The sequence below is a fragment of the Arabidopsis lyrata genome (genome assembly GCF_000004255.2).
Source record: "Arabidopsis lyrata subsp. lyrata unplaced genomic scaffold ARALYscaffold_6, whole genome shotgun sequence".
Lineage (NCBI taxonomy): Eukaryota > Viridiplantae > Streptophyta > Magnoliopsida > Brassicales > Brassicaceae > Arabidopsis > Arabidopsis lyrata.
Genome location: NW_003302550.1, coordinates 14,360,629 through 14,380,427, shown reverse-complemented (window position 1 = coordinate 14,380,427; position 19,799 = coordinate 14,360,629). Strand labels below are relative to the sequence as shown.

General features: G+C 37.0%; 3 protein-coding genes across 5 annotated transcripts; 1 reads left to right on the top strand and 2 right to left on the bottom strand.

Annotated features, from left to right (window-relative positions):
• Positions 1–4,688: 4,688 nt before the first annotated feature.
• LOC9308400 lies at positions 4,689–7,045 on the top strand. The gene is made up of 4 exons (XM_021021000.1): positions 4,689–5,230; positions 5,313–5,560; positions 5,632–5,881; positions 6,053–7,045. Exons 1-4 carry the CDS (start codon positions 5,005–5,007, stop codon positions 6,934–6,936), a joined length of 1,608 nt encoding a protein of 535 aa, XP_020876659.1. The 5' UTR covers positions 4,689–5,004; the 3' UTR covers positions 6,937–7,045.
• Positions 7,046–7,253: 208 nt separating this feature from the next.
• Positions 7,254–11,621, bottom strand: LOC110227271 (serine/threonine protein phosphatase 2A regulatory subunit B''beta-like). The gene is made up of 13 exons (XM_021020999.1): positions 11,335–11,621; positions 10,657–10,884; positions 10,444–10,549; positions 10,261–10,360; positions 10,037–10,142; positions 9,832–9,922; positions 9,075–9,216; positions 8,834–8,981; positions 8,502–8,611; positions 8,261–8,417; positions 7,979–8,104; positions 7,741–7,894; positions 7,254–7,555 (listed from the first exon to the last, which is right to left on the bottom strand). The coding sequence occupies exons 1-12, from the start codon at positions 11,485–11,487 to the stop codon at positions 7,751–7,753; spliced, it is 1,611 nt and encodes a 536-aa protein (XP_020876658.1). The 5' UTR covers positions 11,488–11,621; the 3' UTR covers positions 7,254–7,555; positions 7,741–7,750.
• Positions 11,622–12,317: 696 nt separating this feature from the next.
• LOC9310527 (serine/threonine protein phosphatase 2A regulatory subunit B''beta) lies at positions 12,318–16,375 on the bottom strand. 3 transcript variants are annotated; one of them, XM_021020998.1, is made up of 13 exons: positions 16,057–16,375; positions 15,613–15,840; positions 15,426–15,531; positions 15,240–15,339; positions 14,986–15,091; positions 14,816–14,906; positions 13,984–14,125; positions 13,746–13,893; positions 13,476–13,585; positions 13,235–13,391; positions 12,971–13,096; positions 12,726–12,886; positions 12,318–12,636 (listed from the first exon to the last, which is right to left on the bottom strand). In XM_021020998.1, the coding sequence occupies exons 1-12, from the start codon at positions 16,207–16,209 to the stop codon at positions 12,743–12,745; spliced, it is 1,611 nt and encodes a 536-aa protein (XP_020876657.1). In that variant the 5' UTR covers positions 16,210–16,375; the 3' UTR covers positions 12,318–12,636; positions 12,726–12,742. The 3 variants fall into 3 exon arrangements, with proteins under 3 accessions (XP_020876657.1, XP_020876656.1, XP_020876655.1); XM_021020997.1 differs by having other exon boundaries at positions 12,318–12,624; XM_021020996.1 differs by having other exon boundaries at positions 12,318–12,886.
• Between the last annotated feature and the right edge of the window lie 3,424 nt (positions 16,376–19,799).

Genomic DNA, 19,799 nt, shown 5'->3' with positions numbered 1-19,799 from the left:
ATTTGCAGTTTTGACATGTCTTGACACAAGTAGCACCATCAAGATCATCCCATAAAGTCTTCAAAGCTGTATAGTAATCGGAAAGACTCACTAATCCTTGTTGTAGATTCCAGATTTGTTGAGTCAATTGATAAGATCTTGGTAGATTAGTAATGTGAAATCGAGATATCAAATCTTTCCAAATTTCTGCAGCATCATTAAATCGGAGAATACTCTTGTAGATTTATTTGGTGACGGAATTCAAGATCCAAGACTTAACCATATTGTTACAACGTGACCATACTCGAAAACTAGGATCAAATTAAGGAGGTCTTGGTAGTGTACCATCAACAAACGCAATTTTATTCTTAGCATCTAAGGCAACAAACATCGCAATTTTCCAAGAAGAAAAGTTTGATCCATCAAGTACCTCAGAAACAAGAGTTGCTCCCGGATTATCACCATTTGATAACGCATACGGTGAATAATGTGAATCCATGAAGTCAAACTGTGGAATTTGATGAATCGGTGCTCTCGGAGCGAAATTTGATTGAAACGGAGAAGAATTTGGTGGAATCGGGGAAGAAATCGGTGGAATCGGGGAAGATGAAGCTCGAAACGGAGTCTTTTCAGCTGAATCTTTGCCCGATCTTCTTGTACGACGCCGTAATCTTTGAACGGAAACCATCGCAAGATCTGAAGCTTTCTCTGCTGAATTTTATAAGATCTGATTGATGAAAAACGAAGAAATCACAGAGTTCTATGGAAGAGAAGCTCTGAGATCCGAGAATCGGTTGAGTTTTCGTACTCAACGCTCTGATACCATAATAGTGGATGAGAGAATCGAAGAACAAACGAAGAAGAAAGTGAAGATTCTGTTATTTCTCATAAAGTGTTTGTTACAACGATGATTTCTATTTATAGTCTAGTGTTCCGGTTATCACATTCTGATTCCCGGTTTACACAAACCATATCTCTATACCAATACCACTTGTAGAAGAATCGCTTTACTCGAGCTAACGATTATTAGATCGATCTGGGACTTGAATCGAACACTTCAAGAAATTTGAAAGCAAGAACACACAGAGTTAACGAGTTCAGGATCCAATTGGAATCCCTATGTCTCGCTGGAGAAACTCCTCCGGAAATCCACTAAAACCTTTGTGAAAATATCTCCAATACAACAAGCTTTCTCTCACCTCTCTCAAACTTCTTTTGATTCTAACTTCTCTCTAACCTCTCTAATCAACTCGATTACAAGAAGAAGAAGATGATAAAGAAACAGAAGCAAAGGTAAAAAGACCTAAAAGCCCTCGCTGGTTTGTTACAACAATTCGACTCGGCTAACGTGCTACTCACATGGTCTTCTAGAAAGCTTGAAGTCAAACCCTCTCTTTGACCGAGAGTCTTCACTGTACTTAGGCATTCCTTGATGACAAATCTGAATCACACTCTTCATAACTAAACAGATCATTTTTCACTATTTCATTTAGGCCTGGGCAAAAAACCTGGACCCGATACCCGAACCGATACCCGGACCAAAAAAATCGGGTTGGGGCGGGTTAGGATATTAGAAAATTACCTCATTGGGTAGAGTATTGGATTACCCGTGGGTATCGGATTGGGTCGGGGATTACCCGTTACCCATTTAGGGTACCCACAAACCCGAATAAATACACATGTTTATATATATATATATATATATATATAGATAATTAGATATATAGTCTTATATAGTTATATACTTATATATATGTCCTAGGTTTTAGGTTTTGTGACTTTTGTCGTTTGAGTTTATATATGTATATAGATAATTAGATATATAGTCTTATATAGTTATATACTTATATATATACTTATATATATGCAATACACATATGTTTATATATATATATATATATATAGATAATTAGAATCTACTCTTAACACTTAAGAGTGAAATAGTCATCTTTGTTATTTTGGATTGGATTTAGTATTTAAATGTCATGTTTGATGTTCTATTCTCTTTATTTGATCATTTGAGTATGTAAAGTGATTTTAAACTTCGGGTATTACCCAAACCGACCCGAACCCGACAATACCCGAACCGGACCGGAAACCGAAACCATAGGAATACCCGAATGGACCATAAATTCATTACCCATTCAATCCGAACCCGAACGGGTTTTACCCGAACCCAAACGGGTTACCCATATGCCCAGACCTAATTTCATTCAACTTTTTTCGTAATGACATGAAGAATAAATTAACATAAATGATCATATGATTATGCATAATTATTGATGATGCATGGATATCATACCTAGGGATGTCAATTGGGCTGTCCAGGTCCAAATGGGACCGAGACCAAATAGGACCATGATAGTATAAGCCCAAATAGGACTGTGTCCAATTAAGACCAAGCCCAAATAAGACCATGATTAACTGGACAGCCCATGGGACCCAAATAATATGATTTTAAAATTCTCGCCAAAATCGCAAAAGCACATTTTTTCTCAAAATCGAAGAATTGTATTTTTCCGCCAAATCGTAAAATCACATTTTTCCGCCAAAACTGTAAAAATATTTTTTGGAGTGAAAATGTCTGTGTAAATCCTAATTTTTTTTTTCCAAATTAGTAACTCTAATTTTTAAGGCTTATTGGACGGCCCATGTCCAGATGGGTTCGGCCCATTTGTTTGTGGACTAAATGGGTTTGTAGCCCATATTAACCGCTTCGAATTTGGGCGTGACCAAATCCGGACTATTATAATTTGGACTGGTCTTGCCCATGGTCACGAAACCCATTTGACATCCCTAATCATACCTCCCTTGCCAAATCGGACATGCATTCTTGTCATAACGATTATGGAATAGAGTAATTCATGAAACCTCCGATTACCATGTAATATCAAAATGATTTTTTATATAATTAAAGCAGAAACAATGGTACAAATTGTGCTCATGAATTTTTTTTTTTTTTTTATTTTTTTTTAATAAATAAAACCGTTACAAGACAGTACGATAGTACTCGTACAATTCAACAAAGCGGAAATGAGTAACAAAACACAGCAAAAGATTCCAAAGCATGGCAACTATCGAGAAAATAAACGATTAGAAACATGAATCGATTAAATGGGTTCAGCCAAACCCACCTCGTCGACCACGATTCCCTCGACCGCGTCTTTCCCCTCTTCTTCCTCCACGACCATTATTAATTGCCCTGATCGGCAATTGCAATGGTCGGTCTTGGAGATGTTTTTCTGAAAATGGTGACTTGAGATTCAAAATGAGATCCTCATCCGAATCATCCGACCCGGAAGAAACATCTTCTTCTGAATCATCAGGCAGTACCACATCCGATGCTAAATCCAGCACTGCATATTTATTTGAACTAGAGGCTTTGCGAAAAGAATTAGTACTAGAATGGACCCCTGAAGCCGAGGTAGTGATAATTGAAAAGACCTTTGCGGGAGTAGCCATCACATTCGTGTCTGATGATGGCAGCTCCTTCGCTTCTGAATAGTGAACAACATCCACATTCTTACTTGCATCAGTAACTGCTACCGAACACAAGTCAATGGCAGCTCCTTCATTCGAGATTGAAGAGGAAAGAAACTCGGTGTTAGGTTCTACTACATCAACAAGGGGTAGAACCGATGAGTCAACAACCATGTGGTTAAACCCGTTCATTAACGCTGCACCATTAGAAACAATAGCCGTATCTAATGCCTTGGATGAAGCTTTGACATTACTCTTCTCATTCAAAGTAGGAATATCATCATTAGTACAAGTTGAGACAACAATCTCTTTTAATCCAAGACCCAAACACCTCTCATGAATTTCACAGAGAAATCAATAATAAAAACAAGTAATATACCATTGGCATGATTCTATTTGTTTTTGTTTTTTTTTTGGTTAAAAGGCTTTCATGATTCAATTTGTTGATACCAAAAGAAAGAAAAAGAAGAGGAATACTCATTATTATCCCGTGTTTTATACTAAACTTTTAAATCAAGTCACTTCTACTTTTTCATGCAACCATACGAATTGTGGTTAATTGCTTCACCGAACATCAAAATAAATAACTAAAAAAAGAGTGACAGCATTACTTTTTTAACACAATTCACAACAAAACACAACCTCGCTCACATCAAACTCTCTTGTCACTTCTTAAGACATAGAAAAATTTCATGATTATCAACAAAATTTTTTGTTAATTTCCCAATGCTTTTTCTCTTTTCTTTCCCTTTCCATGAAAAATTTCATGATTATCAACAAAAATTATCAGTAAACAAATGTCCATAGATATTTCTTTGTGGGTGGATTCTTGGCTTGTATGTAGTGGATTTGTGTTATGATTCTCTGCCTCATTTTCAGACCAGCTGGTTAAAAGGCTTTTTGTTCTTTCTTTCTCTATAATCCAAGTGTCGTTTTTTCATCGAAATCCATAATTTCCTAAATTTTTTAAATGGAAAATAGAGATTTAAATAGAGTTCAAAATGTTTTAAAAGTAATTGAGGTTTAGATACGATCAACGGTTATGCTCTTCTCTCCTTTAATATCTCCATAATTATATAACAATCCGTTTCATAGGTTTATTATTTCTCTTCACTCTTGCTCTTTTCTCCATTTTCTAGTGAAAAGACTGGAATTTTTTTTAAGGTTCATCAGATTTTGAAGCTGGTTCTTTTTTTTTTTTGGCATTTGGTTTGATCTCTTTTATTGAGAGCTCTAATTTATCTTTGTTATTTTCTCTGTTGCAGAAAAAGAGAAAATGGACCACTAATGAAGAAGGAAACAAATAGATCCTGATCTATCTTTTTCCCACAAAAAATAAATTTTATCTCAGAAAAGAAACAAAAAGTTAGAGAAATATCATGTGATTTCTGGTTAATAGTTGGTAAGGTGTGGTGGCTATAAAAGAAAGCATTTTCCTAGAAAAGCTTTTGTTTCCTTGGGAAAATTTTCAGTTACAAAATAGAAGGAGAATACAAAAACTTAGAAACTGGGTTTGGTTCTTTAGTGACCAAAAATAGAGTTACTATGAGCATGAAGTCATTAGAGAGAGTGGTTTCAGAGAAAGCATTAAAACTTGGAAATTCATTTCCATGTCAAATCTGTGTAGTTGGGTTTCTATGTGGAATCTGTCTCACTTCACTTTTCTTAGCTGCTCTCACTTCTCTTGGCACCTTCGAGTTCGCCGCCTTCTCCTTCACCTCCACTTCCTCTGTTTTTCCTCCTTGCAATTCCTCCACCTCTCAAATCATCAGTGAGTCTCAAAGATTTTGATTCTTGGTAAATTTTTGTGTGGTTTTTTTTTATATGTAATGAATAAAATTGTTTATATGTAGATATGGTTGCAAGCATAGACCGGAAACTGAAATGGAAGAACAAAGTTGAGACAGAAGAAGAAGATGAAGTGAAACTTTTGGTCTCTGCTTGGGATAATTTATTACTAAATGAAGAAGACTTCTTGAAGAAGGTAGGGATGAACAAATCCGATGTACCAAATGGTCCACATTTGGAGAATTGTGAGGAGAAGGCACGGGTTAGGGAGCGTTTGGATACACGGATAGCGAATCGGACACTCCCTTCTTGGGTATATGCTTCTGCTCTTCTTTGTCATCAAGAAATTACTATGATGAATGCTCAAAAATAGCTTGTTTTCAGATCAGTGGAGGAGATGAAGAGAATTATCCGTTAACGAGGAGAGTGCAACGTGAGATATGGATTCATCAGCATCCTTTGGACTGTCAAAACAAGAGTCTCAAGTTCCTTGTAGCTGATTGGGAAACGCTTCCTGGTTTTGGAATAGGAGCTCAGATCGCTGGAATGACTGGTCTTCTCGCGATAGCTATAAAAGAAAACCGAGTGCTCGTTACAAATCACTACAACCGAGCAGATCATGATGGTTGCAAAGGTACATAAAGGCTTTAATCCTTGAGTCTTCACTCGATAACATATAGCAGCAACTATCACAAACTACATCTTCATGGTTAATCTTCTTATGAAGATGTTTTAGACGCCGAAAGGTCTATATAAGAACCAAACTTTGGGTTTGATTTTGGTGTTTCTCTTTGTTTGGCTGCAGGTTCTTCTCGTGGAAGCTGGTCATGCTATTTTCTACCGGAAACATCGGAGGAGTGTCGGAAACGCGCGTTTGCGATTGTGAAGAAGAGAGAAGCGTGGGAGAGTGGAATTGTTACAAGGAAACAAAACTACACCACAAAGGAGATTTGGGCTGGGCCTATACCAAAGCTGTGGGGTAAGCCTTGGAGTTATATGAAGTCGACTACGGAAATCAATGGAAGTTTAATCTCCAGTCACCGGAAAATGGATCGGAGATGGTGGAGAGCACAAGCAGTGAGATACTTGATGAGATATCAAACAGAATACACTTGCGGTTTGATGAACACTGCTCGAAATTCCGCATTTGGAAAAGAAGCTGCCAAGATTGTTCTCTCTGCAAGAGATTGGAGAAAGAAGAACAAGAAGATTAAGACACAGATTGAGGAACAGGTGTGGTCGGATCACAAGCCATGGATTCCAAGGCCAATGCTGAGTGTTCACGTGCGGATGGGAGACAAAGCATGCGAGATGAGAGTGGCAGCTTTAGAAGAGTACATGCGTTTAGCTGATCGGATCAGAGATCGATTTCCAGAGCTCAATAGGATCTGGCTGTCTACAGAGATGAAGGAAGTTGTGGACAGAAGTGAAGACTATGCTCACTGGAGATTCTATTACACGAAAGTGGCAAGACAAGTCGGTAATAAGTCCATGGCTGAGTATGAAGCAAGCCTCGGGAGAGAGATGAGCACAAACTATCCTCTGGTTAACTTCTTAATGGCATCAGACGCTGATTTCTTCGTCGGAGCATTGGGTTCCACTTGGTGTTTCCTCATCGATGGTATGAGGAATACGGGTGGGAAAGTCATGTCTGGTTATCTCAGTGTCAATAAAGATCGGTTCTGGTAACTTTGCCAGTTCTGCTATGTACATAACAAGCCCCTCCTTATTTCGTCATCTGTTGTACAAAAAGTTTTCAGTATTATAAAGGAAGGTTTAGCATGGTTCGTTTCACAAACAGTTCAGAGCAACGCAAACCAACTAAAGCGATTCTAAACTGAAAATTTGAAGATAAACTGAACAGAGGCAAAATGGCTGTTCCTACCAGCAAACGCTTTCCTTAAGAATTTCAAAAAATAAGAAGACATCACTAACAGATCAATAGCAATAACACAACCAACCTCTTCTCATCTAAGTGACATCCTGTTTATTCAGGAACCAACCAAAAGTAAAAGGAACTATAGCATTGATTTTCACAATTCTCAACATCTGGAGATGATGAAGTAACACAGCTACAAAGTACATACAAAAACCCAGAGATAGAAACATCAGAGCAAAGTGAATGCACTACAGGTGAAGAAGATTATCAATAAATATACTGTATTAAAAAGCTAACCAATGAAGATAAGTTAGAAAACAAATCGAAGCTAAGTTCAACAGAGGGCACTACCGGCTTTTTGTTTGTTTTTCACTTTCCTTCCTCGACAAAGCTCCAATGAATCTTCTCAGGAACTTTTATATTTCTTTTCTGCATGATTAACTAATATGATGAAATAACAACATTTGCACAGCTTGACGTCCAAAAACAAAAACAAAAACAAAAACAACATTTGCACAACCATTAACTTTTAAGTTTTTTTTCCATTTCCTTTTTGTTTTTAATCCATTCCACTGGTTTTATCTTCTAGACATTACGATTTTCCGATGACTTACCTTAATGAACTCAGAAGGGAGCCTCCAGTGACGACTCATCCCAAACCTCAGCACTTCCATTGGATGCATCTTCAACATCTTCTTCCATTGAAAGCCTAATATACTCTCTATGTGCAAAACGGTCCCAGTCTGTCAATGTAGGGTTCTCACGCTCCTGTTTTTGTTTGACATGTTGAAATGTTATAAGAGGCCAATGGTGTCAAGAAAACAGCAAGGTTGAATATCAAACGTGGAGTACCTGACGAATGAGGAACGGATCCCGTGTTTCAAATGCCATAAATTTGTTTAGATTAAAAAGGATGTTGAAGACGTTTCCAGAGAGCTTTGAGCCTTTCAGGTCATGCAGCGTTATATGGCTTTCGTTCTGTGGAAGGAAACAAGAAACAATCAAACACAACAAAATCGCAAGAGTCAGAAAGAAAAACTGTGAACAAAAACTACTTTTGTGACCGTTCTATATCTTATTTAAATAAAGAATAGCATATAATAAACACAAAACATAAGAGACATATTGTTGAACCTCTGGTCCGATCATATCAATCATCTGACATAAGATATCCTCGAAAAGAACAGCCTCTTGCGCCATGCACTCCATTCGATGCAACTGCTCTTCATAAAAGAATTGCATCTCATTTCGCGTAATAATCCCATTTGCATCCAAGTCTATGCACTTAAACCTAGTCCAATATATACTGGTGTCAGTCAAAAAAACTCAAAATGCTATCTGTCAGCAACTTTTGGATCCTTATATCACCGCTTACCAATATTCTAGGCTAGGCTCTGACGATTTATCTTCTTCCGCAAGTATGAAATAGACAAAGTCCTCATACCCCATCTTCCCTTCCACTTTGCTAGTGAACTTCCTAGCAACCTGAGTAGAAACCAATGCATTATCCATGATGACAGTCATCTTAAGAGCAATAATAACTTTGAACAAGGACAGAACTCTTAAAATGGAAGCAATATAAATAAAATCTACAAGTAGTAAGAGCATGGTTTCCATATCTCATAATATAAATAAAATCTTCGAGTAGCAACCAATGCATTATCCATTAAAAATCATTCTAAAAGATCAAAATTTTTTAGACAGAACCTGAGAGAATATTCTGTCGACAATCCGGTAAGTAAGAGCATGGTTTCCATATCTCATTAGATTTTCTTTGTCAATCAGGAAATCGTGATCCGTATCCAGCTCCCAGAACTTGCAGTATATGACATAGAAATGCTCATATGAGAAGTATCTAGTTGTCAAAGTAAATAGAAAAGTGTTGATTTCAAATAAAGAGAAACAAAACTATATATACAACAATCAGACGAACTCCGTTTGTTAGTACCTCAACACTTTGTTGATATCTTCTTCTTCGTCAGCATGTAGCATTGCATCAATTAAGTTTCCCCGTCTGAGCTCCCTAAATGTAAGTCGACCATTCCCAGATCTATTTATGTAGTAAAATATTCTGTAGGTGACAGTTTCAGCTGGCCCATCAAAATAAAGTTGTATCAGACAAAACTGCAATTGATTCCCACCATTTTCAATAGTAGCAGAAAATACCAGAGAATGACTCCATACATGGCAAACAATAAAAGTGTTCATGTAATTTCATTACTAACAAATTATTCATAAAGCAATTCCAGAAAAAACTTTTATAAGATTGACAAAAGTTGGAGTCGTAGACCTATATGAGAGAACACATTATCATCCTCTGAACAGAGAATGTTTCATGCTACGCGTGCAAGTTCTATGGAATTGCAAGTTACAAGAAGATGTCTAATAAAACAAGAAATCTATAGAGTATTTCAAATCCAATCAGAGTATTGCCATGTTATCATCTTGATGCAACAATCGTTAAAATTGTCTTAGTTATCTAGTAATATGATTGATTTAGTAACCATATCCGAATGATGTAGATAGAAAACCATACCATACAGAACAGAGTTACTCATAATACATCATAACTAGCACGGTAGCTTATTGTATACTTTGAAGAATAAAATCTACAACCAAACTCCGGCTCAATTACTAAACATACTCAAGTAATATCAAGAGGGAAAAGAAAATACGAGATAAAACACGAGAACTTGAGACCTAACCATATCTTTCTTGGAATTCAGGTGTGCTTTGCAGGAACTCTAGCCCAGGATGTGTCGCCAACAGTTCTTTAAGTAGTGGTTTGAAATCATCCTGCCAGAAAAAGAAAGAAAGAATGTTGCGAATTAAAAATGCAAACATAAGAGCAAGGAGATTGGGAAATTAACTAGCTATCGTGACTGAAAATGCAACTCAAAAGAAAATTACCTTAACAATGAAATTCTGATTTTGCTGCTTTAATATCTTGAAGATTTGGGTCGTTGTATCCATTATCAACATGTTCCCATTTACCCAATAATCAATAAATGCTTCTCTGCATAATCAAATACTAAAATGAGAGTGACTATAAAATGAGCAGGAAACATGAAGTACGCTGGAAACTATGCACACATCAGATTCCACCATACAAAAAGCATCGAAGAAGCACACACCTAGTAACAAAACCTGTATTATTAACATCGATCTTCTGGAAAAGTGAAGTGGAGAAGAAAGATGGGAGCTTGCAGATTTCTCTGGTGACTAATTTGAATTCTGTGTATTGAAAAGGGGGAAAAGTTAATAAACAAATCCAAATAAATGTCACTTTAAATAGTAGAGAACTTATGAATTCTTACCTTTTATCTGCAACCCATCCATGTGACCATAAAAGAAGTGATTGATTCTAAACATACATTGCTCTTTTATCTCGCTTGGTGGTGGGCGACCATTTTGGAAATAAAACTAGAATCATTTCAAGTTTAAAATCAGTGATCTTAACTCCATTACTATATATAGGAGGAAAAAAGAATGCAATTATCAAAAGCTTGCAGAAAAAAACAGTTCAAAACCTGAGGTATTGGCTCTTTAACAGGCTCGTTGACAACTTTGAGAGTAGAACCTAAGTTAGAAGGGGCTCTCTGTTTGGTTGTACGCGGTGAACCACAACTCCTTGGTGAAAGCGGAGGGGCACTTCCAGCAGGAAACATAGATGGTATAGTGGCAGAATTAGAACCCGATGCACTTCCAGTAACATTTATAGGAGCTCCAGCCATAGCATCCTTAAGCAATGATCCAATCTAGAAAAGAAAAAAACAAAGCTTTAGACGTCAAATTCCAGTGAATCGCTATTTACACTCGCTAACACTATCAAAGATTCGAACTTTACACCAATCTTCAACACCACATAGTAATAAAGCAACCAAATCTCAGTAACCAAAGCATCATTGTAACACACACTAACACTATCAAAGATCCGAACTTTACACCAATCTTCAACACCACAGAGTAATTAAGCAACCAACTCTCAGTAACCTAAGCATCATTGTAATACTGACTAAGACTTTCAACGAAAGATTCGAACTTTACACCAATTTGCAACACCACAGAGAACCAAATCTCAGTAACCTAAGCATCATTGTAATACAAACTAACACTATCAAAGTTACACCAATCTTCAACACCAGAGTAAGTAAGTAAGCAACCAACTTCTAAAGCCAATTAAAGCAGAAGAGTGGTCGGTCTGATACCTGTCGATGGGATTCAGGAAGAGAAAGCCACTGGTCGAAGAGTTTTTGAGTGAATCCAGGTTTTGAATTTAGAACAAAGGAAGACATTTCTTGAAGCTGCAACAAATCTACATCCAAACAAGCCATGTCTCCGGGAACAATCGTATCCACCATATTCAATCGAACAGGCGAAATTGGAAATTTAACAAAGTTGAGATCTTCAACAACAAATCGAATAATCTAGTCTCCTTCTCCGTAATCGGAGAAAGGAAAATGCTTTAACTCTTTTTTTTTTTAATGGATCTGAAATACATAAAATGAAAAAATAAGACAAAACCCATACCACTAAACTAAGTTTTTTTTTTAGTTGAAACTAAACTAAGTTTTCTATTAAAATGTACAATTGCTAGTTTTTATTTTCAAAAATACCACTGCAAAAATTTATTGCAAAAATACCAAAAATATTAAAAATGATTTTAAAGGTTTATAAGTTTGGGTTTAGGTTTATTATTTACAATTATATTTTTAATGTGTATATTTTTTTAACCAAAAGAATAATATGTTGATTGAATTAAAAATATAAAATTTTAATAAATTTGGGGCACATTTTTTTTTTTTTTTTTGACATATTTGGATCAACAAGACCCGATCCATAGTCAATCCCTACTTAGTGGAGTCGAACTCCGGTGGAGAAAGCGGAGTCGAATGGACTTAACAACTTAACTAAAAACACATCCCCAAAATTTGGGGCATCTATACTATTTAGTTTCATAAATTTGGGTATAACTCAAATCTAGGTTGTATGGAAACTTCATCTTAAGTTTTCATTTTAGAAACAAATCTTAATCAAAAACTTTTGAAAACATAACAAGAACATGATTTCTAAAAATCTCAGTTCAGTGGGGTGACCACTTGATATTAAACAAGTAAACCTGAGAAAAAACGTATTACGGTATATAATCTACTTTCTAGGATTCCTATAAACCAAGAACCAACCAAAAAGAATAATATAAAGTAATTATGGAATTGATTTTCACAATATTTCGAACAACTGAAGATGATGAAGTAACACAGCTCTAAAGTACATACAAAAACCCAGAGATAGAACAAAGTGAATGTAATACAGGCGAAGAAGACGTAAAGCGATGAGCTAGACGACGATTATTAATAAATATAACTGTATAATCAGCTAAGAAATGACGAGAAGTTAGAAAACAAATTCAAGCTAAGTATGGGATTCAACAGAGGATACTACCGGCTTTTCGCTTGTTTTTCGCCAAAGATTCTTCTCAGGGACTTTATGTTTCTCTTCTGCATGAATAACTAATATGATGAATAACAACATTAGCATAACCTTCAACTTCTAAGTTTTTCTGTTTCCTTTTTTTTTTCTTTTCCTGTTGACTTACTACCTCTTTGAACTCAGAAGTCAGAAGGGAGCCTCCAGTGACGAGTCATCCCAAACCTCAGCACTTCCATTGGATGCATCTTCAACATCTTCTTCCATTGAAAGCCTAATATACTCTCTATGTGCAAAACGGTCCCAGTCTGTCAATGTAGGGTTCTCACGCTCCTGTTTTCGTTTGACATGTTGAAATGTTATGTGATGCCCATGGTGTCTAGAAAACAGCAAGGTTGAATATCAAACATGGAGTACCTGACGAATGAGGAACGGATCCCGTGTTTCAAATGCCATAAATTTGTTCAGATTAAAAAGGATGTTGAAGACGTTTCCAGAGAGTTTTGAGCCTTTCAGGTCACGCAACGTTATATGGCTTTCGTTCTGTGGAAAGAAACAAGAAACAATCAAATGAAACACAAAATCGCAAGAGTCAGAAAGAAAAACTGGGAACACTAACTACTTCTGTGACTGTCCTATATCTTGTTTAAATATAGAAAAACATTAGACACATTGTCCAACCTCTGGCCCGATCATATCAATCATCTGACATAAGATATCCTCGAAAAGAACAGCCTCTTGCGCCATGCATTCCATTCGATGCAACTGCTCTTCATAAAAGAATTGCATCTCATTTCGCGTAATAATCCCATTTGCATCCAAGTCTATGCACTTAAACCTAATCCAATATATACTCGTGTCAGTAAAAAACACTCAAAATGCTATCTGTCTGCAACTTTCGGATCCTTATATCACAGCTTACCAATATTCTAGGCTAGGCTCTGAAGATTTATCTTCTTCCGCAAGTATGAAATAAACAAAGTCCTCATACCCCATCTTCCCTTCAACTTTGCTAGTGAACTTCCTAGCAACCTGATAAGAAACCAATGCATTATCCATGATGACAGTCATCTTACGAGCAATAATAACTTTGAACGAGGACACAACTCTTAAATGGAAGCAATATAAATAAAATCTTCAAGTAGTCGGCATTAAAAATCATTCTAAAAGTTCAAGACTTTTTAGACAGAACCTGGGAGAATATTCTGTCGACAATCCGGTAAGTAAGAGCATGGTTTCCATATCTCATAAGATTTTCTTTGTCAATCAGGAAATCGTGATCCGTATCCAGCTCCCAGAACTTGCAGTATATGACATAGAAATGCTCATATGAGAAGTATCTAGTTGCCAAAGTGAATAGAAAAGTGATGTTAAATGAGCAGAAACAAAACCAAACATACAACAATAGCACGCAATTTTTTGGTCAGTACCTCAACACTTTGTTAATATCTTCTTCTTCATCAGCATGTAGCATAGCATCAATTAAGTTTCCCCGTTTAAGCTCCCTAAATGTAATTCGACCATTGCCAGATCTATTTATGTAGTAAAATATTCGGTAGGTGACAGTTTCAGCTGGTTCATCAAAATACAAATTGTATCAGACAAAACAGCATGCTTAAATATTCCTTTGATACCGGTAGCAGCAAATACCAAAGAATATGGACTCAAGATATAGCAAACAATAAAAGTGTTCACATAATTTCATTACTAACTGACACATGATTCATAAACAAGTTCCAGAATTTCTTCTATTTCTTCTATTAAGATAGACAAAAGTCAGAAATTTTCTCTTATATAACCCCTGCAGGATTCATAGACCTATTGGAGAGAACACAAATTATCATCCTACGGAAGATGATTCATGCCATACTTGAAAGCTTTATGGATTTGCAAGTTAAAAGATGATGTCTAACACAACACAACACAACAAAGGAACCGTATCGTATAAAATGTTTCAAATCCATACAGAGTCATGCCACATTTATTATCTCGATGCATCAATTATTAACATTATCTTATTTCACTAGAAATATGATTGATGTGGTAAACATCCAACAGATTTAGATAAGTACATCATACCAAAAATGGCAAACTTATTCACTCATTCTTCTCAACTAGAGCTGTAGCTAACCATCTACTTCCAAGAATGAAATGTACAACCAAACTCAATTACTAAACACCATTACTCAAGCAATACCCAGAGGAAAAAGAAAACATGAGGTAAATTAGAATACTAAAATGTATATGAAGTTAAGACCTAACCATATCTTTCTTGAAATTCAGGTGTGGATTGCAGGAACTCTAGCCCAGGATGCGTCGCCAACAGTTCTTTAAGTAGTGGTTTGAAATCATCCTGCCAGGAAAAAAAAAGAAAAGAATCTGGAGTATTAACTCGCTCTCATGACTGAATATGCAAATCAAAAGAAAATTACCTTCACAATGAAACTCTGATCTTTCTGCTTTAGTATCTTGAAGATTTGGGTCGTTGTATCCATTATCAACATGTTCCCGTTTACCCAATAATCAATAAATGCTTCTCTGTACAAACAAACACGAAAAATTGTTATACTGGGTGTTTCGGTACAGTTATCACCATATACATGACAAAGTGAGAAGCTTGAAGTATGCTGCAAACTATGCACACCATCAGATTCCACCATACAAAAAGCATAGAAGAAGCACACACCTAGTAACAAAACCTGTATTATTGACATCGATCTTCTGGAAAAGTGAAGTGGAGAAGAAAGATGGGAGCTTGCAGATTTCTCTGGTGACTAATTTGAATTCTGAGTATTGAAAAGGGGAAAAAGTTAATATACAATTCCAAATAAATGTCACTTTAAATAGTAGAAAACTTATGACTTCTTCTTACCTTGTATCTGCAATCCATCAATGTGACCATAAAAGAAGTGATTGATTCTAAACATACATTGCTCTTTTATCTCACTTGGTGGTGGGCGACCATTTTGGAAATAAAACTAGAATCATTTCAAGTTTAAAATCAGTGATCTTACTCCATTACTATATAAAGGAGGAAAAAAGAATGCACATATCAAAACCTGAGGTATTGGCTCTTTAACAGGCTCGTTGACAACTTTGAGAGTAGAACCTAAGTTAGAAGGGGCTCTCTGTTTGGTTGTACGCGGTGAACCACAACTCCTTGGCGAAAGCGGAGGAGCACTTCCAGCAGGAAACATAGATGGTATAGTGGCAGAATTTGAACCCGATGCACTTCCAGTAACATTTATAGGAGCTCCAGCTATAGCATCCTTAAGCAATGATCCAATCTAGAAAACCGATTAGGAAATGAGAAAAGGTTAAGACTTGAGATTCCAGTGAATAGAGTAATTAAGCAACCAAATCTCAGTAACACTCACTAACACTATCAAAGATTCGAACTTTACACAAATCTTCAACAGCAGAGAGTAATTAAGCAACCAAATCTCAATAACTTAAGCAGCATCAGTGTACCAATTGTAAAGCCAATTAAAGCAGATGGATACCTGTCGATGGGATTCAGGAAGAGAAAGCCACTGGTCGAAGAGCTTTTGAGTGAATCCAGGTTTTGAATTCAGAACAAAGGATGACATTTCTTGAAGCTGCAACAAATCTGCATCCAAACAAGCCATGTCTCCGGGAACAATCGAACCAACCATATTCAATCAACGAAATAACAAAGAGGATGAGAAGGATCTTTGAATGTGGAGGTCGAAATCGAACAAAGTCGAGATCTTCAACAACACATCGAATCTAGTCTCCTTCTCCGATTCCGCGGAAGGAAATTAGACAGGAAAATCTTTTAAGCTTTTTTTTTTTTTTTTTTTTTTGGTAGCAATCAGAAAATTAATCAATAACACAAAAACCCTAAAATACCACTAAACTAAAATTTTGTTCTAAATGTACTATTACTTTAGTTTTTTTCTCAAAAATACCATTCTAAATTTTTTAGTACAAAAAATACCACAAACATTACAAATAATTTTTAGAAATTTATAATTTAAAAATTTAGGTTTGAGTTTAGTATTTACAATTATATTTTTAATATGTATACAACTATATTTCTAATATGTATATTTTTCTAACCAAAAGAATAATATGTTGATTGAATTAAAATTATAAATTTTCATAAATTTGGGCAATTATACTAAATTCAATTTAAAAAATTTGGGTATAACTCAATTCTAGGTTGTATGGAAACTTCTGATGTAGTTTTGGGACGCTACAACTTCTCAATACGGTAATTTCCAGCATATGTAATTTTTCGTGTTCGGTTTTTTGATTATCTAATCTTTGTTTTAAGGATATTAGAGAAAATGTGTGGATCATTTCTATGGAGTAGATCACCAAACATTTCAACTAAGGCTAAGGTAGCATGAGCAGATGTTGGTTTAGCGAAAAAAAGAAGGTGGGCTGGGTATTCGCACGAGTTTTTGCACTAAATCCCATTTGGAAGCTGTTCACTATATTGGATTCTTTGTGGGTGGCTTGGAAATCATCTACTTTGCAATTGCTCATTTTGGGATGTCAACAAAAATGGGGTCATGGATATGGTGAAAGATCCTAAAACTATCTCCTCAGGCTGTGGATTTCATAAGATTGGAGGTTAGAAATGGACGTAACACTCTCTCCTATAGTCTGATAATTGGTTACCACTTGGCCGATTGATTTATGTTATTACAGACTGAGGCACCCGAGAACTGGGCCTAAGGAGAGATGTGAGGGTGTATGAGGCGTTTATGGTAGATGCTTGGCGGATTCGTCGTAGCAGAGATTTGCACTTGTGATAATCATTGAGCAAATCACAGCGGCTCCTTTGCCTAACCTGGATGTTGGTAATGATATGGTAGTGTGGTTATTCCTTGATCTAGTAAAGTAACCCCAATCAAGCCATGATCTTCATTGGTGTCAATCCTCTTCTCTCCACGTGTCTCTACTCTTTCGTCTTTTGGGCCTTAATAGCTCCTTTGGTATTGGTAGATGATTGGTGGGCTCTGAGCATCATATGTAACAATACCCTCCCCTTTAAAACCCACCTTGTCCTCAAGGTTGAAGCGAGGAAACTGACCCTTGATAGTGTTCACCCACTACTAGGAGCATTCATAGTCAGGCAGACCCTTCCACTTGATCAACACTTCATGTTGCCCTGTCAGTGGGTTTTTCCTCTAGTCCAATGCGGCTTCAGGTTTTGCTTACAATATCCTTTCTACAATTAACTGAACCGGAATGGAGACAATCACAGGTTGGTGACCTACTACCTTTTTCAGCTAGGACACATGAAAGGTTGGATGAATTCGTGCTTCAGCTGGAAGTTTGAGTTGATAGGCTACTTCCCAAACTTTGGCCTCCACTCTGTATGGACCATAAAAGCGCGCTGCCAACTTCTCATTTGATCTTCTAGCCAATGACTTGCGACGAAATGGCCTCATTTTCAGATAGACTTGATCCCCTACCTCAAATTCAACTTCCATGCGATGCTCATCAGCTCTCTTCTTCATCTGCTGTTGAGTTTTATGCAAATGTGTGTTGAGTAAGGCCAAAGTGGCATCTCTAGCCAATAATTGTTTTTCCAAGTCAGCATTGGAGGTGGAGCCATTCTCATACAGTCATACTTGATCAGAGTTGGTGGCTCTCTCCCATATACAACATGGAATGGAGTCATCTGAATGGCAGAATGGTAGGATGAGTTGTAGCAAAATTCTGCCCAAGGAAGATACTGAGCCCAAGTCCTTGGCTGCTCTCCCGCAAACATCTCAAATAGGTCTCCAAACCCCTATTAGTGACTTCAGTCTGCCCATCAGTCTGCGGGTGATAAGCAGTACTGAAGCACAGGCTGGTTCCTGCCAAGCGAAACAGCTCTTTCCAAAACAGACTCGTGAAAACCTTATCCCTATCAAAAATGATAGTTCTAGGAAAGCCACGTAGCTTGATAACCTCTTGGATAAGCAAATGAGCCACATCAGTTCCTGTGAATGGATGTTTAAGCCGGAGAGAGTGAGCATACTTAGATAATCAATCCACCACCACCAAGATTGCATTATTTCCCCCTGATCTTGGCAACCCTTCCATAAAGTCCATGGAAATATCTTCCCATATCTTCTCTGGCACATGCAAAGGCTGCTGTAATCCACTTGGAGCTAGAGTGGAGTATTTGTACCTTTGACACACTTGACATGCCGCTACATGTTGCCTAATTTTAGACATCATACATGTTGGTGTCGGATCCCGCACCAAAGGTCCAGGACCAACCAAAGATTGCCACGTAGTCAGGGTAACGGCCCATAAAGGATAAAGCAATTATACCCACAAGTCAAAAGAACAGTCGAAGTGGTTATCACCATAAGGAGAATCCGAAGTGACTGCACCTCGACACGAGTCCGGAGACGAAGTCATGGTTAAGTCAGTCCAAGGACATTTGGGCCAAAAGGCGAGGCCCATGAAGATCAGAATCAACTCAAATTCAAACGTTAAGCATTAAAAGCAAAGATCAAAACGGACACATTTAAGAGAGAATAATTGTACTTAATTAGCCACTTAAATGTCGTTTTTCTATGTATAAATATAAAGGTCAATGGCCATGTATGGGGGATATATCTCTCTGGAGGAAGAAACACTACAACAATTTTTGTAGCAATTCATAAGCTTTTTGCATATTTATTTTTGTCCCTCAAGAGTAATCTTTCCTACTTAATAAAAATACTTGAGTGTGTGAATCCGACATCCACATTTTGGTGCCGTCTGTGGGGATAGAGGATTCTTGAGTGGTCAGATTTTTCCTTACTACATTTCCGAGATAAGCAGCAATGTCCGGAGGAGACGCCGTTGAGTCATCATTGGCCGAGACCCTCAAAGCTATGCAGCAAACCATGTCGGACATATCACAAAAGTTCTCAGATGTGGAAAAGGCCGTCGACACATTACAAACATCCCAGGTATCTCTTAGTCAAAACGTCAGTACTATACAAACTCGTGTTCGTTCTTTAAGTGCAGGAAACCCTGTGGATATCCGAAGAAGGATACTCAACTCGCCAATTTCCGCTGCGCGAAATGAAACCAGCAGACAAACAACTCCTGGTGCTACTAATAATGTAGTTCAGCCATTGGAGGAAGAGACACAGCTTGAAGATGAAGTTCAACTTGCAAATCAATACGAGCAGGAAAACCTCGACCAGTTCGAGACTATGAGGAAGGTTAGCCAAGAACTAAAAGAAATGAAGTCAAAGTTCCATCAAGCTACAAGTTTGCAGCC

Bases quoted from the DNA above. Each gene is read 5' to 3' on its own strand.
- LOC110227271 (XM_021020999.1), bottom strand. From the start codon at position 11,487: ATGGTGGATACGATTGTTCCCGGAGACATGGCTTGTTTGGATGTAGAT. The intron at 9,923-10,036 runs GTAATTTTCTTT...TTTTTCTGGCAG, and splicing joins ATCAGAATTTCATTGTTAAG to GATGATTTCAAACCACTACT. The intron at 7,895-7,978 runs GTACTCCACGTT...AAACAAAAACAG, and splicing joins ATCCGTTCCTCATTCGTCAG to GAGCGTGAGAACCCTACATT.
- LOC9308400 (XM_021021000.1), top strand. From the start codon at position 5,005: ATGAGCATGAAGTCATTAGAGAGAGTGGTTTCAGAGAAAGCATTAAAA. The intron at 5,561-5,631 runs GTATATGCTTCT...GCTTGTTTTCAG, and splicing joins ATCGGACACTCCCTTCTTGG to ATCAGTGGAGGAGATGAAGA. The intron at 5,882-6,052 runs GTACATAAAGGC...GTTTGGCTGCAG, and splicing joins AGATCATGATGGTTGCAAAG to GTTCTTCTCGTGGAAGCTGG.
- LOC9310527 (XM_021020996.1), bottom strand. From the start codon at position 16,209: ATGGTTGGTTCGATTGTTCCCGGAGACATGGCTTGTTTGGATGCAGAT. The intron at 15,841-16,056 runs GTATCCATCTGC...TCGGTTTTCTAG, and splicing joins TTCCTGAATCCCATCGACAG to ATTGGATCATTGCTTAAGGA. The intron at 13,586-13,745 runs GTTCTGTCTAAA...GTTTCTTATCAG, and splicing joins TCGACAGAATATTCTCCCAG to GTTGCTAGGAAGTTCACTAG.